The sequence below is a fragment of the Copadichromis virginalis genome, linkage group LG23 (assembly GCF_057382275.1).
Source record: "Copadichromis virginalis isolate Kocher_CV1m ecotype Utaka linkage group LG23, C_Virginalis_male_GT1.1, whole genome shotgun sequence".
Taxonomy (NCBI): Eukaryota; Metazoa; Chordata; class Actinopteri; order Cichliformes; family Cichlidae; genus Copadichromis; species Copadichromis virginalis.
In genome coordinates this window covers 992252-1007607 of record NC_140639.1, presented here as the reverse complement: position 1 = coordinate 1007607, position 15356 = coordinate 992252, and the positions used below count along the sequence as shown (strand labels likewise).

Sequence of the window (15356 nt, the reverse complement as noted above, 5' to 3'; positions counted from 1 at the left end):
TCATTGCCCTGAAGTACCAGTGACGGCGAGTTTGGCAGTGCTCTGCATATCTCCTGTATCACAAGAGTATACACCAGTATCCAGGGGGTCGACGTCACGGATGAGCAGCAGGTTGACTTTTCCGTCCTTGCGCATCTCGTATTTATCACCATTTCGAAGAGGAACGTGGTTGCGTTTCCAGGTAACCAAGGTGGTGAGGTCAGAGGTGGTGCAACTCAAAGTTGCCGTCTCGCCCTCCATGACCACTGTGTCTTTGGGCTTCTCCTCCAATAAAACTAGAATTTGATATCAAATCCCAGTGATCATCAGGGGGTACATAACTTTGAAGCATTTTATTAGTTTTTACTTAAATACACCCTCTCTACTGTGTTCTTATGCTCACCTTTAGGCTTAGGAACAACCAGCAGGCGTGCAGAGGTCCTCTCCTCCCCGACCACAAAAGCAACCGTGCCCGTCTCCTCAGGCGTTGTGATGGTGAGGACCAGTCGGTGCTGGCGGCCGCGACACGTCATCTGGTTCATCTCGTTCTTCTGCAGAGGGCTGTTCCCAAGCCACCAGACGCCCTCGCTCACGTCTGCGTGGCTCAGCTCGCACACAAACACCGCGTCCTCTCCCGCTGTCACCGTTTTGTCTTGAAGCTCTGTAACGATCCGAACGCGCTCTGTGGAGGAAGCAGGAGCTAGATACAGCTTCAGCAGAAAAGGGAATTTGATACGTTTACATTAACTCAACTCAGAAGGGTCAGCTCTGGATTTCGTGTCATGTAAATAAATGAGCCCAATACTTCAACAAATAATGACATTAGACTGCCATATACACCCACCCCTGACAATCAACTTGGCAGTGGTCTTTTTGCCCCTGGTGATGCAGCTGAACTCCCCAGCATCCTCCAGATGCAATTTCTTGATCTGCAGAGTGTGACTGGGGCCTTTCTTTGTCACGATACAGCGTTCTCCTTCTTCCACCACGGTGTTGCCCTTCTTCCACGTTACGGGCACATTAGGACTGGAGACTTCACAGGAGAACAGCACAGACTTCCCCTCCACCACAGTTTGGCTCTCGAGTTCCTTTTCAAAGAACACCGATGCTGCCGCTGCGTGAAGAAAGAGATATTCAGATTACTTTTTTAACAAAGAGGCGATGATCACAGTGTGGTGGGCGTGGCTTGCACTGCCGTGCAGGTAAGGCGGACGCACCTGCACAGCATCCGCAAAAAAGTGTGTGTCGTGAACGTCAACCTTGAGTTGTAATAAAGAGATGCTTGAAAGCATGAACGTGCACCGGGTCTGCTGTGGGTTTGTTACAGTGGTGCTGAACCCCAGGAAGGGGACACAGCAGACCCGCGACTGGGCCAGCCGGGGAAGGAGCTGACCCAGATGGTGGCTGAGATGGTGGCCACACAGCAGGAAGAACTGGAGGACCTGGTTAAGTGCCGCACGCAGAGGATCGCGAGTCTGGCGGCTCAGATCCAGTCCTGGCCGACATCGCCGCCACCCCCACCGTCATCCCTCGAATGCATGGGAGTGGCCGACGTCGGGAATGTTCTGGCGCCCGTGCCGGTCCCCAAGTTGCAACCAGCCAGGACGCAGCCTGCCGCCGCACCCATCCCCACTCCTCAGGTGGGAACAGCTTGTACCGCCTGTTGTTGCCTTTTCCTGCTCCCTGGAGGAGGGCCACGAAACAACCACTGGGTCCACCAACAGCTCACCCACCTGCTCAGCCCGAGCCGGAGGTCAGCACACGGCGAGCACGGGGGGAACCTGCCAAGCTGTCGCTGGAGGAGCAGGCGGAGCACGAGGGTCCATGCCTGACGGGTGACAGGAAGGAAAAAGAGGAGCTGCGCGGGGGTTCACGCCTACTTGTGGAGGAGGCGCGTGAGGATCCGTGCCTGCCGGTGGTCAGGGAGGCGCGTGAAGGTCTGACAGAGGCGCAGTTCTCACCGGGGTGGTAAGCGGTTCAGGAAAGGGATAAATTAATGGGTTCATATCAATTGTGGGATTGCGGTTCCACAAATACAACTCCAGCATGTTTAATGCACAGTTATACAGCGCAGGTCGGGCCTGAAGGATAAGAGTTCAGCCTTGGCAGGGGATCAGTCCGACAGGGCCTCCACTCCTGGCCGCCGCCAGGCACACAATGCACCCGACCCCTACGGTGCCTCCTGCGGGTGGTGGACCTGCAGGAGGATGGGCCTGTGTCCCCTTTTTGGGCTGTGCCCGGCCGGGCCCCATGGACTAAAGCCTAGCCACCAGACGCTCTGCCTCGGGCTTGGCTCCAGAGCGGGGCCCTACCAGGGGGCAAAAGCCCCCAGACAACATAGCCCATGGGTCCAGGGTAGCAATTCGCAATAAAATGCAATAAAGAAAAGTAAACTGTTCGAATACCTCTCACGTTGACTTCAGCTGTCGTCTTCTGCTCCCCGAAGGCGCAGCTGTACTCGCCAACATCCTCTGGCTGGATGTTTCTGATGGTCATCTCAGCTACCCTCCCCTTCAGCGTCATCTGATACCTTCCTCCATGATAAAGCTGGTCCTCCCCCTTCCACCACTGCACGGGCACCCCGGCCCTGGATAGTTCACAGCGCAGGGACACGTTGCCTCCTTCAGGGGCCTCCTGGTTCTTCAGACCCATTTTGAACGTGAGCGGGATAGCTGTGGATGTGGAGAAGAAAATCGAATTTGAAGTCTAACGATCAGGAAAGAACATATTTCATTTGGTAAACGTAGGCTTTAGGAGCATGAATGAACCAGACACTTTCACATCTACACTCTTGGCTTACGTGTGATTGTGACATTGGCTGTAGTCTTGACATCTCCATAGAAACAGCTGTAGAGGCCGCTGTCCTCCAGTTGTGCGTTTTTGATCGTCAGCTCCATGACGCTGTTTCGATTTTTCATCTGGTGCTTGAAATTATTCCTCAGCAGCTCTTCTCCTTTCCGCCACTCCACAGCAAGGCCGGGCTTGGACAGCTCGCAGCTCAGGGTCAGGCTGTTCTCCTCCTCCACCTGCTGGTTCCTTAGCTTAGTCTTGAATGTGACCGGCGGCGCTGCAAGAAGCACCAAAGAGGAGTTATGGAGTTATTTGACTTTTATAAAAGTTCATTCTTTCAAATTGAGTGTTTCTAGTGTGGGAGCTGGGTTTACCTCTAACTGTGAGCTCAGCAGTGGATTGGCTGTCTGTAGTCTTGCAGGTGTATTTGCCGGCATCGCTCTCCTCCACGTTGTTGATGATCAGCTTGGTGACGCGTCCCTCCTGTTTCATCTCGTATTTGTATCCAGGCTTCAGAATCACTCTGCCTTTCCTCCAGTCCACCGGAGCTCCGGGTTTGGAGAGCTCACAGCAGAAAACGCCACCGTCCCCCTCCCTCACCTCCAAATTCTCAACCTCCTTTGTAAATGTAACAGGAAGTGCTACAGAAAAGAAAACAAAGTGAGTGAAATCTGAAATTACAAGTCATTTTCTAAATCTGCCGTGGTTAACAGGAAGTGCTGGGTGTTTTCTCCTGTGGTCATTCCCAGCTGGACAGTTTGTATCTCTACCCCAGCTGTAGTGAAGCTTACCTCTTACTTTGATGTCAGCTGATGTCACAACAGTCCCAACAGAACAGCTGTACTCGCCAGAGTCTGCCAGAGTTACGTTTCTGATTAACATCTCCGCCACTCGGCCTTCTTGCTTTGTTTGTATTTTTTCTCCCTCTTTCACCAGTTGAGCGTCTTTCCTCCACTCCACGGGGACTCCAGCTTTGGAAAGCTCACAGCGTAAGGTCACGCAGCCCTCCTCCACAGCTTCCTGGTTCTTCAGTTTCTGCTTAAAGGTCACTGGTATTGCTAAGGAGTGATAGCCAGAAACATTACAAAAACATTTGTAGATTGTTAAAGCTTAATTATAAATGGCCTGTATTTGTATAGCACTTAGTCCCTAAGGACCCCAAAGCTTTACACATCCACACACATTCACACACTGGTGATGGCAGCTACATCGTAGCCACAGCCACCCTGGGGCGCACTGACAGAGGCGAGGCTGCCGGACACTGGCGCCACCGGGCCCTCTGACCACCACCAGTAGGCAACGGGTGAAGTGTCTCGCCCAAGGACACAAAGACCGAGTCGGGGCTCGAACCGGCAACCTTCCGATTGCAAGACGAACTCCCAACTCTTGAGCCACGATCGCCCCGTGAACGATGTTGCTGAATGCATCTCACCAGTAATAATTGTTGTTGCCGTGGATTTTATCTCATCACAAATGCAGCTGTAGGTGCCGCTGTCCTCGGGGAGGCTTTTCCTGATGTGGAGCTCGTGGATGCAGCCGCTCTGCTTGATCTGGTATTTGTCTCCGTTTGAAAGGACAGTGTCTCCCTTTGTCCACTGCACGGGGACCCCAGGCTGGGACAGCTCACAGCACAGTGTAACAACACCGCCCTCCTGCACCTGAATATTCTTCAAGTCTTGAAGAAATTTGATGGGCCGCTCTAGAAAAGAGCAGAGGAGACATCCTGAAATGCACGTCAGCTTTATGCTGCTGTAGCTCTGACAGGTAGACACTGAGATGAAGTCAATGACATATAAAATAGATTTAAACAAAGATATATGTATATACTGCGTCATTTTTGAGTCACCATACTTCTGTTCGTCATCTTCATCTTTAAATGTTGCTTTATGACATTCAGGATGCTGGAAAACTGCTACAGTGAAAGCAGCAGCGCTCACCATTCACTCTGATCTCAGCTGTTGTCCTCTGTTCTCCACATATACAAGTATAATCTCCACTGTCCTCCACACAGAGGTCTGCGACCTTCATCTCCACCTGCAGGTCCTTTTTCCTCATCTGGTACTTGTCTCCATTCTTCAGCAGCTCTCCTCCTCTCCTCCACTCCACCGCGGACGCAGGTTTGGTGAGCTCACAGCGCAGAACCACACCGCTGCCCTCCGTCACCTCCTGATTGGCTAGCAGTATCTTGAAACTAGGCGGTAACTCTAACGAAAACCAAGAGCCACAGAGAACATCACGTGTCGCGCACTAAAGGGATGTGATTTTAAAATACATAAACAATTATTACAGATAAAATTAAAGGTCACACTGAAATCCATAAAGCATAGGAGGGTTGTTTATGGTACAACTTCAGCAATGAGTGGAAAACACGACTACAGGTGGAGAAATCCAGTATCCAGTGTCCACTCTGCTACAAAGCTACTGCAGAGGAGACGCGGGTATTCGATATGCGCTATAATGGATTAAACTCTAATCCATTATATTCCAGGCTGTGTTTGTCTCATGATGCCTGCATGAGACAAATGATGGACTGCTGCTCATAATAAGATTCAGGAAGCTTTGGCTTCAATGATGCAGGACTTTACAGTAGAGGACACACTGTGACACAAACTGGGTGACGATATGGAAACATGAGTGGGTTCACACAGTGATGACGGTCTACTTAGTTCATTCTGACTATTATGTGGCTGACCTCTTTGACGTCTGCGCTTGGGTGACTCTGTTAAATAATGACATCAAAATTCAAAAAGAAGGAAGAAGAGTGCTTTATGAAATCACGATCAGATGTCGGGGGTGCGTCTCACCTACGACTGTGAGCTCAGCAGTGGATTGGCTGTCTTTAGTCTTGCAGGTGTATTTGCCGGCATCGCTCTCCTCCACGTGGTTGATGACCAGTTTAGTGACGCGCCCGTCCTGTTTCATCTCGTATTTCTCTCCAGGCTTCAGAACGACTCTGCCTTTCCTCCAGCTGACTGCAGCTCCAGGTTTGGAGAGCTCACAGCAGAAAACGCCGCTGTCCCCTTCCTTCACCACCAGGCTCCGGATCTCCCGTTTAAATGTTACAGGAAGTGCTGTTGGAAAATGGATCTTTTTTGGTGATTGAATTTGCAAAGTGCCGTTTACACCTACCCGCTGTATTTGTTTCTTATTCAGTCTTTATTTCTGCTTTTTCATGTAGCACAGAGGTTAAATAGCCAGGACCGATGCAGTTAAGGTCACAAACTGATTTAAACGTACGTTTCACTTTGACTTCAGCGGTGGTTTTCTCATCTCCTGTGATGCAGCTGTATTTTCCTGCGTCTTCCGGTTGGATGTTTAAAACGGTCAGTTTAGCCGTCTTTCCTTCGAGCTCTGTGCGATACTTTCCCCGAGATCCCTCCTCAGAGAGCAGCTGCCCCTGCTTCTGCCACTGAATCGGGACTCCCTTCTTTGACAGCTCACACTGCAACGTCACGCTGCTCCCTTCTTCGGCCACCTGACTCTTCAGGCTCACCTTAAATGTCGCAGGGATCGCTGTCAAAGCAGGCACATATATTTTTATATGTGTGAAGTAAAACAAAGGCAAGAACGAGACAAATATGATTTACAGGTCAAAGTTCAGTGAAAAGACATTTTTCTCAGGTCTCTGTGCAGTACGTTGAAAAGCAACGTTTATCGTTACTGCTTCCACAGAGATAAAGAAGGTAAGTAGCAGCCAGGTGATGTGCTTAACGAACTGATCCTCAGGAAGTGTGACCGACAGAAGCAGAAACGATGGAAGTTTGCTAGTGTGAGCATTTGGGTCTGTGACACCTGAGCAAAGGTCAGACGGTGCAGGCCTCATTTAGCAGGGCTAAGTAATAACGAGATGTGGCACCGAGAGTAAACTCACCAATAACTTTAACCGTAGACTTTGTCCTCTGCTCTCGGCACACACATGTGTAGACACCGCTGTCCTCTGGTACGGCATCTCTGATGCTCAGCTCCAGGACCGAGCCCCTCTGTTTTATCTGGTGCTTGTCTCCGTGCTCAAGCAGATCTCCTCCGAGCCGCCATTCCACTGGGACACCAGGTTTAGAGATCTCACAACACAGCGTGATGTTGTGTCCTTCCTCGACTTGTACATTTTTTAGCTTTTGTTTGAAGACGATGGGAAGAGCTGAAAGGCAAAGTAAGTGGACGAGATAAGTGAAGCGCCTGAAAACAAACATGCAGCACGTCCTTCTTTCACGGGTCTGCTCTGAAATTCACTGAGGTAATTAATTAAAGCCGTAATGTGTGGGTTTCAAATGTGTGACTGCCTGTACCTGCCAGATACACAGAAAACACTAGAACATAAGTTACCATTAACAGTCAGAGTGGCGGTGGTCTCCACGTTTCCACAGATGCACGTGTAGATGCTGCTGTCCTCGGCGGTCGCATCAAAGATCCTCAGCTCGACGAGCATGTCTCTCTGTCGTACGTGACATTTCTCTCCATTTCTAATCGGTTCATCCCCGCCTTTCCTCCACTCCACCGACTGACCGGGTTTGGAGAGCTCACAGCGTAACGTGGCAGTGTTGCCCTCCTCTATCAACACGTTCCTCAGCTTCTGCTTGAAGGTGACTGGGAGAGCTGAGAAACCCATTAAGACCAGATAAATAATCACAGATGGCCTCATATTCCTTTATCAGCTCGTTGGTAAATAAAGTCCTACCAGTAATCCTGACAGTGGCAGATGTCATCTGATCAGCACACACACAGCTGTAGACCCCACCGTCCTCGGGCACAGGTTTCCATATGAGGAGCTCCAGTGTGGTCTCCCGTTTCCTTATCTGGTACTTCACACTGTTCTTCAGCACCTCATCCTCTTTCCTCCACTCTACCGGGATCCCAGGTTTGGAAATTTCACAGCGCAGTATGACGCTGCTGCCCTCCTCTGCTTGCATATTCTTGAGTTGTTGTATGAATGTGATAGGAACAGCTGGAAAATAAGGAGTGACATCATAGACGTGAATAAAAGAGGATAAAAGCTTGTGTGATAGTTTATTGCATTAGCAGCTGTACCTGTGTGTGGCTAACTGCCATATATCAGTGCACAGTAAGTTATTGCATGTTGCATGCGTCTGTATTTCTCACTGCTCCTTTTATACTTGCATGAGCTCGCAATGGATGTGAAACATGTTGTAAATGCTAAAGAAGAAGTTTTTGGTAAAGCTGTGTCAGGTGAGTTTGTAGTGTGATGAAGACTTTACCGTGTACTTTGAGACTTGCTGTAGTGTGGTGGTCTCTGCACTGGCATGTGTACTGTCCAGCGTCCTCGGGTTTCAGGGCTTTGATGGTCAGAGAGTTGATCGTCTTCCTCTGTTTCATCACGTACTTGTCTCCTGGCCTGATGCTCTCAAAACCTTTCTTCCAGTGGACGTGGACCCCAGGCAGAGAGTACTCACAGGTCAGGGTGACAGCTTCTCCTTCTTTGGCCTCCACATGCTTCAAATGGTGGATGAACTCTGCTGGGATGGCTAGGAGTGACAATGAGGAGGTCTTTGCTTATTATAATTTCTCCAATGTAATCATATACAATCTACCAGAAATGTTCGACCCACAGCAACCACGTGACAAATAAATCCCTATTGGTACCTTTGACAGCGACCGCGGCCCTGGTTGTAACAGAGCCAGCACTGCACTCGTACACTCCTGCATCTGTTTTACAAACTTCTCGAATGGTCAGCCGAGCTTCGCACCCCAAACGACTGGTAAAGTATCTTGAGGAGTTCCACATGAGACAGCCATCTTTGTACCACAGGATGTGACACGGCTTGGAGGTCACACAGGACAAAATCAAACCACCTCCTTCGATGGCCTCGCAGTCCTCAAGTGACTTACAAATGGTGGGACGCCTTTCTGGTGTCATGAGCAGATGAAGCACAGCACATGTAAGATGTGACAAAAAATACACGTTAAAACCCAAAGATCTCAGCTTTACCTCGAACCAACAGCGAGGCGTACGATCTTTTGTCCCCTGCTGCGAAGGAAATGGTGCCGGTGTCTTTACGGGCCAGCTGTTTAAACGTCAGGGTGTGGAAGCCTCCTGAAAGCACCTGGATCTCATTGAGCTCGTTGGTATAAAGCAAAGTCTCATCCAAATACCACTTGGCCCCAGCGTAGTCACTGGGAGAGATACGACACCTGAACGTGACCGTGTCCCCCTCCAGACACTCGACGTCTTCCAGTTCATCCAGAATCACCACCTTCTGACCTGCGAGACGGAAAAGACAAAACTCTGACAAACTTGCAGCATACATGACCCGATCAGCACCATTAGATTTTTACCAAACATTTTACTCAGCAATGATAAACGTTGCATTGCAGCACTCATCGTATTGGCATTTCTCCCAGTGTGTTGGTTCCTTTGTTTTACAGTGTTTTCCATCACTGCCTGATATGGCCCAGTTTGATTTAAATGATCCACGCTCACCTTGCACAGTCAGCTGTGCCCGGCTTTGCATGGTGCCAACGTCACATATATAAATATCTGTGTCCGATTTCTCCAGTGAGGTGATGGCGAGCGACAGCACCACGCCCTTCTGCCTGATGACATACTTCCTTCCAGGCCGCAGCTCAATCAAGCCCTTCAGCCAGGTCACACGCTTGGCTGGCTGCCTCGTCTCGCACTCGAGTGTCACCTTTCCTCTTTCTTCTGCTCGAGTGTCTTTCAGCTCCCTGGCAAATGTGTGCTGTAACTCTGAAATGAAAAGGCAGCTTAGTAAAGCCGATCCAGCCATGAAAAGCCCAAAGACATATAAGCGTGGAGACAATATCGATCCTTTCAATCTGCTGCAGCCTGTGTTTTACCACTACCTGTAAATGGTTGCTAACCAAGAATGAATGAAAAGTCAAATCGAGGCTACCTCTGATCTCAAGCTTGGCACGGGAGGCCACGCCTTCGGCCTCACAGCAGTACTCTCCAGAGTCTCGGATAGTGGTGCTTTTGATCACCAACCGTGCCAGATGTTTCTCCACGCTCATCTCATACTTGGGGCTCTCCTTGATCAGACGCCCGTTTTTCAGCCAACGGATGGTGACTTCTGGTTTGGTGATTTCACAGCTCAGCTCTGCATCCTCACCAGGCACGGCCTTGACGTTCAACAAGTCCCTGAAGATGTGCACTGGCTTCTCTGTGTGAGAAAGGGCACATTGGCTCGCTCAACATCTTGAAACAACTTACAGTGTAGGATATGTATAATGTGTATAAACTCTCCAGGCGTGACCATATCTTAGGAAAGATTATGTACCTTGAACAAAAAGCATGGTCCTACAGGTTAGATCTTTAATGGTGAAGACCACATCTCCAGCGTCAGTAAGTAACGCATCTCTAACTGTCATCGTATACATGCGGCCGCTGTTGGTGAGCTGAATACGGCTGTTGGTAGCCATGAGCTGGCCGTTAATGGTCCAGGAAGGTTTATCGTCAAGATCATGGGAGAGAAGACACTCAAAGGTGCAGGTGTCTCCCTCGAGGACAGCCGTCGTCTTCAAACGCTGGACAATTGTAATGTGTAAGTCTGTAAATAAATACAATCAGTGAATGACCACATATGTCAGCTGAATGCTATACTAACTGTGGATGAGAGCTCAGAAAGGTTTAATGCCACCAACACTCATTAAACATGGTGCAGAGTAAAGGAATAATGACCTTATTTAACTTCTTAAATGGTTTCAGAAATACAAGAGCTTTTACTGATAAACTCGCATAAAACAATTTACCCTGTGGTTTGAGAGCTTATTAGAAATGGCGTTTCTTCTTCTACTCACCATTAGAGATGGACCGATCCGATATTACGTATCGGACATGAAAAAGTGGTATCGGTCCATCTCTACTCACCATGTACTGTGACTTTGGCTTTGGTCTGACTTGTGCCGAGATCACACGTGTACTGTCCTGCATCGTCCTTGCTCAGTGAATGGATGATCAAAGCCATGGACTTCCCAAACTGGAGCAGCTCGTGTTTGTCATCAGCTGTCAGAACTACACCGTCCTTCTTCCAAGCAGGGCTCGCCGTCTCTTTGGAAATCTCACACTGAAGACAAAGCTCCCCTTGCTCCTCTCCAACTGCATCCTCCAGAGGCCTCAGGAACACTGCTGGGCATTCTGGGACACATTACAGGTTAGTCTTTGTGTTGTTATCATTGCAATTTATGTTTCTGAGAAATTTAAGCAACTCCTTCTGTCACTGACCTTTGACCTTTAAGGTGGTTGTCTCAGTGAGAAGGCCCGCTTTGAAGGTAACCCTGCTCTCCTGTGGCCGAAGCTTTTTGATTGTGAGGCTGTGCATGGTGCCCATGTGGTGGATCTTGTTGATGGCGTTGGAATAGAGCCGGACATTATTGAGGAGCCACTCCACATTGGCCACCACGTAGTTGAGTTCACACGAGAAAGTGGCGACGCCATTCTCCTCAATTTCCACCGGTTCAAGGTGTTTGATCAACTTCAGCGTCCGCACTGCAATACAAAGGCTCAATTCATCAACGTGTCCTGAAAAGGCTTCATATTAACGTTTGCATCACCCTGAACCTACCTTCTACTTTAACGTGTGCCGAGCTCTGTGACCCTCCAGCCAGACAGCGGTACTGTCCCGCATCCATCCCCGTCAGGCCGTGGATGGTCAGCCCTGCTCGTTTCCCCTCCCTCTTCATGCTGTACTTGTTAGAGGATTTCAGAGCTGTGCGGCCCTTAAACCAGCGCACCACCCTGGGAGATGGGGCGAACTCACAGCTCAGAGTCACAGAGCTGCTCTCTTTTGCCTCCACGTCATCCAAGTGGTGGACCACCTGAAGAGGCCGCTCTAAAAGGGGAGACAGGTTTAGTTCAGCAGCGTGTTTCCATTATTTCACTGGAGAATACCATGTTATCAGTTTGAGGCGGTGTGGGAGATTCACCTTTAACCGTAAGCTGAGCGGTGGAACGACTCTTGCCAGCGACAAAGACCACCGGGCCTGACATGGAGCTTTCTGTGGAGGTGAAGCACAGGCTGTGGAGGGTGGCCTCCCTGTCAATGTCCACTGCCGCGCATGGCTCCATGACCTCACCGTTCAGCGTCCACTTTGGTGGCCTCCCTGATTTCAAGTTGGTCTCTACCTGGAATCGTGCAGGCTCTGGCTCCATCACCTCCACCGATTTCATCCCCCGCACTATGGTGATAGCCTGCTCTGCACGTACAGCATAATACATATTACCTCTACTGCACAGCTCCTGACATCATAGTTTGATTTCATAAGTGTGGGAACCTCACCCTCCACCAGAAGCTGGCAGGAGGTTTTATCATCCTGTGCGTCACATGTATAGGTGTCTTCATCTGACGAGCAGACGTCATTGATAGCAAGCTGCCTGTAGATATCTTGGCTGATTAGCTGATACTTCTTGCTGGGAAGTAGCTCCTTCCTGTTCTTGTACCACCTGACCTCAGCGTTAGGCCGTGACACCTGGCACTCTAGCAGACCTCGGTGGCGATACATGGCGATTTTTACTCTCAGAGGACGCACTATTTGGACTGGAAGCTCTGAGAGTGGAAGAATAAACTCAGGTTTTATGATCTTTATTGTTTTATAAGAGCTATTTCTTGTGTGTTCATCAGGATTTCCTTCATGCCCAGTGTGAGGTATGAATCTCGGGGCTCACCTTGTACCGTGAGGGTTGCACAGGATGAGACCCACTCTGCCGTGAACCTGATCTCTCCTGCATGTTCTGGTCTGACTGACTTGAAGGACAGAGAATGAGTTTCACCTGAAATCACATTAAACCCAGTATTTTATTCTGCTTATTACCTTTTCCTCGGTTAATTCTCAGAGTTCCCCTTATGGTTCAGGTACCAATGACTGAAGCTCATCAGTTCAAGCAACTATAAGGCTAGTTCCCCCAAAATAAGGCCTACTGCTAAGATAACTGATCTTTTACCTTGGTGTCTGATCTTGATGCTGTCCCCAGGACGGATCCGGCAGTCATCTCTGTACCACCGACCATCCACATCCATCTGGCTGACCTCGCACACGAAGGTTACAGGTTGACGCTCGACTGTGTCGACATCTTCCAGCTCCTTCACGATGTGAATGTCCCTAGCTGGCAGGAAATATCCACACTATGACTCGAAACTTAGTGAAAGTAACCAAAGAGAGCTTTTTGCCACTAAAATATTGGCTAACTGCAATCTGACATATTACTCCATATCATTATTTATTTATTGAACTAAATGGCCTGTATTTGTATAGCTTTACTAGTCCCTAAGGACCCAAAGCGCTTTACATATCCAGTCATCCACCCATCCACACACACATTCACACACTGGTGATGGCAGCTACAGTGTAGCCACAGCCACCCTGGGGCGCACTGACAGAGGCGAGGCTGCCGGACACTGGCGCCACCGGGCCCTCTGACCACCACCAGCAGGCAACGGGTGAAGTGTCTTGCCCAAGGACACAACGACCGAGACTGTCGGAGCCGGGGCTCGAACCGGCAACCTTCCGATTACAAGGCGAACTCCCAACTCTTGAGCCACGATCGCCTGAACGAACTAAAATGAAAGACTGTGCGCTGTGACTGTATGTTCTGCGGTTCCATAGCTTTGTTGGGTTCATAACACTGATTAACACCGTCTGTCCAAGTCCAGCAGTTGTTGGACATTTCAACTACAGCATGCACTTCACTGCAGAAACTACAGCCTCTTAAAGACACGTATGAACCTCGAGTTAGTGGTTCAGGTTATCGAAGCCCCGGAGAAAGTCACTGACCTGATTTTGGGATCTAACACAGAGATGGTCTGGGCCATATAAAAACATTCAATCCTGTGAGCATGCAAGTAGTTCTGTCACATTACCTCTGACAGTGAGTCGGCCTGAGGTCTGAATGCCATTAGCTTGGAAGGAGAACAAACCGGCATCTCCCAAAGCCACCCTGTTCAGTAAGAGGGAGTGTTTCTTCCCGTGTGTGCTGATGCGACAGTTGGGTTTAGATTTGAGCTGCGTCCCATCCCTCATCCACACGCCCTCTATGTAGGCTAGGTTAAGAGATACCTCAAAGGAGCAGCTCTCACACTCTGAGACCTCTGCGTCATCCAATCCCTTCACCACCTGCAGACGGTTCTCTGGCAAACACACACACACAGGCGGCGTTAGAGGCCTAAAGGCCTTTGACTCATGGTGAGAACTCTGTTGAAAAAGCACAAATGCATTTAGAAATAAACATACTTGCAGCTGCTACTATTCCTCCAGGCTTATTGTCTCCCATGTCTCTTGTTCTTGACTGGAGAAGTTTGTTTTCTATCACAGTCAGCAGGCTGCAAATACAAACGTACCCGAGGTGACCCTGAGTCATGATATGTTGTCTAACCGTGTTACAAAAAGAGAAATCAGCTTTTCCACGAACTCATTCAGCTCACAGTTCAGGGGTACAGACATTACTGATTTCTGCATAAGTGCTTAAATCTTTTGGACATCATTGCAAAAACAGATTAATTCCTTTCAGGCTAACCATCAAACCACAACGTCCAAAATGGTAACCCCATCAAACTGATATACATGGCATCAGTGTCTCATGTTGTTGATCCCTGTGATGGCGTGCCAGTCAGTAATGAAGAGCAGAGTAATCTCTGTCACCGCACTTGGCTGAGTTCATCCCCACCAATATAGACTCAGCTGTGATCAAACCTCCATAAGGCAACATGAGCTGAACTCAGAGGAAGGGAAAGCTCTGAAAAGCCAACAAGCGATCGACCGATTGATATGATATTTGAGATCATCAAACACGCCAGCTCCTCCCAGCAGCGCTCCAAGCATAGGCCAGTCTGCTCCATTACATTACCTACAGCTAAAATGGTATTTTATGATGCGTCACACACGCCACTGTCTTTGGAACCAGTTATCTAGATTACCTAATATTTTATCATAAGCCTATTAAAATCTATTCTGCAAAATAAACACCAGAGAAATAAAAACTGAAATCCTTTCAGAGCAATACAGCAAACCAGCTTAATACAACTCTGCAATATAATTCAACTATATTCCAGTGATACTCTATTCAACAGGGTTTCTTGTTGGCTATATTCAACTGCAAAAATAAAAAATATCATTTCTATACACATTTCCAAATTAAAGAAGAATACATAAGCTTACCTGCACCAATGCACCAGCTCTCAAACTAAGCAGGTGATCTATAGGACGAACACATGCCTGCATGCACTGTTTCTGCACCTGTTTCAAAAAAGCAAAACTACTTTATCCAAAGCAAACACGAGCTGGATGAAACCTCCAGCGTGGCCACTGATCCTTTGGGAGTGCTGTGCTGTTTCTCACAGAGCCTTTAAGGTTAACAAGATGCATTTAATCCACCAAAGAGCGTGTCCATGCCTCCTTGTGCATCCCAGTTCCCAAAGTTGACAGGCTATAGTGCTTTCTCTTTTTTTCCTGCTGTTATGGAGCATAGTGCTGAACAGCTGACATATCTCTCCCCACACACTAACCTCCAAAATAGCCTTCTGTCAGTATGAGGGCAAAGATAGCTTTGGCTTTAATGGTGCAAGGCACCATATGCTCGACATCACTGGAACCATGAAAAACAATCAGAATGTAAACAGTGG

The 15356-nt window shown here is 48.8% G+C and overlaps 1 protein-coding gene across 1 annotated transcript in view; it reads right to left on the bottom strand.

Annotated features, from left to right (window-relative positions):
* Window positions 1–15173, bottom strand: part of obscna (obscurin, cytoskeletal calmodulin and titin-interacting RhoGEF a) — a 43682-nt gene extending 28509 nt beyond the window's left edge. Inside the window, exons 1-30 of the mRNA XM_085449397.1 lie at window positions 14893–15173; window positions 13969–14057; window positions 13599–13865; window positions 12683–12844; window positions 12407–12511; window positions 12021–12287; window positions 11668–11937; window positions 11307–11573; window positions 10967–11230; window positions 10613–10879; window positions 10023–10292; window positions 9639–9905; window positions 9206–9472; window positions 8714–8986; window positions 8368–8631; window positions 7983–8249; window positions 7445–7711; window positions 7093–7362; window positions 6641–6907; window positions 6007–6282; window positions 5574–5840; window positions 4707–4973; window positions 4202–4468; window positions 3561–3827; window positions 3144–3410; window positions 2780–3046; window positions 2385–2651; window positions 824–1093; window positions 383–661; window positions 18–275 (exon numbers count right to left, since the gene is read on the bottom strand). Coding sequence (XP_085305523.1) covers window positions 18–275; window positions 383–661; window positions 824–1093; window positions 2385–2651; window positions 2780–3046; window positions 3144–3410; window positions 3561–3827; window positions 4202–4468; window positions 4707–4973; window positions 5574–5840; window positions 6007–6282; window positions 6641–6907; window positions 7093–7362; window positions 7445–7711; window positions 7983–8249; window positions 8368–8631; window positions 8714–8986; window positions 9206–9472; window positions 9639–9905; window positions 10023–10292; window positions 10613–10879; window positions 10967–11230; window positions 11307–11573; window positions 11668–11937; window positions 12021–12287; window positions 12407–12511; window positions 12683–12844; window positions 13599–13865; window positions 13969–14008 — 7273 coding nt within the window. The 5' untranslated portion in view covers window positions 14009–14057; window positions 14893–15173. The remainder of the gene's footprint in view (window positions 1–17; window positions 276–382; window positions 662–823; window positions 1094–2384; window positions 2652–2779; window positions 3047–3143; window positions 3411–3560; window positions 3828–4201; window positions 4469–4706; window positions 4974–5573; window positions 5841–6006; window positions 6283–6640; window positions 6908–7092; window positions 7363–7444; window positions 7712–7982; window positions 8250–8367; window positions 8632–8713; window positions 8987–9205; window positions 9473–9638; window positions 9906–10022; window positions 10293–10612; window positions 10880–10966; window positions 11231–11306; window positions 11574–11667; window positions 11938–12020; window positions 12288–12406; window positions 12512–12682; window positions 12845–13598; window positions 13866–13968; window positions 14058–14892) is intronic.
* Window positions 15174–15356: the final 183 nt, after the last annotated feature.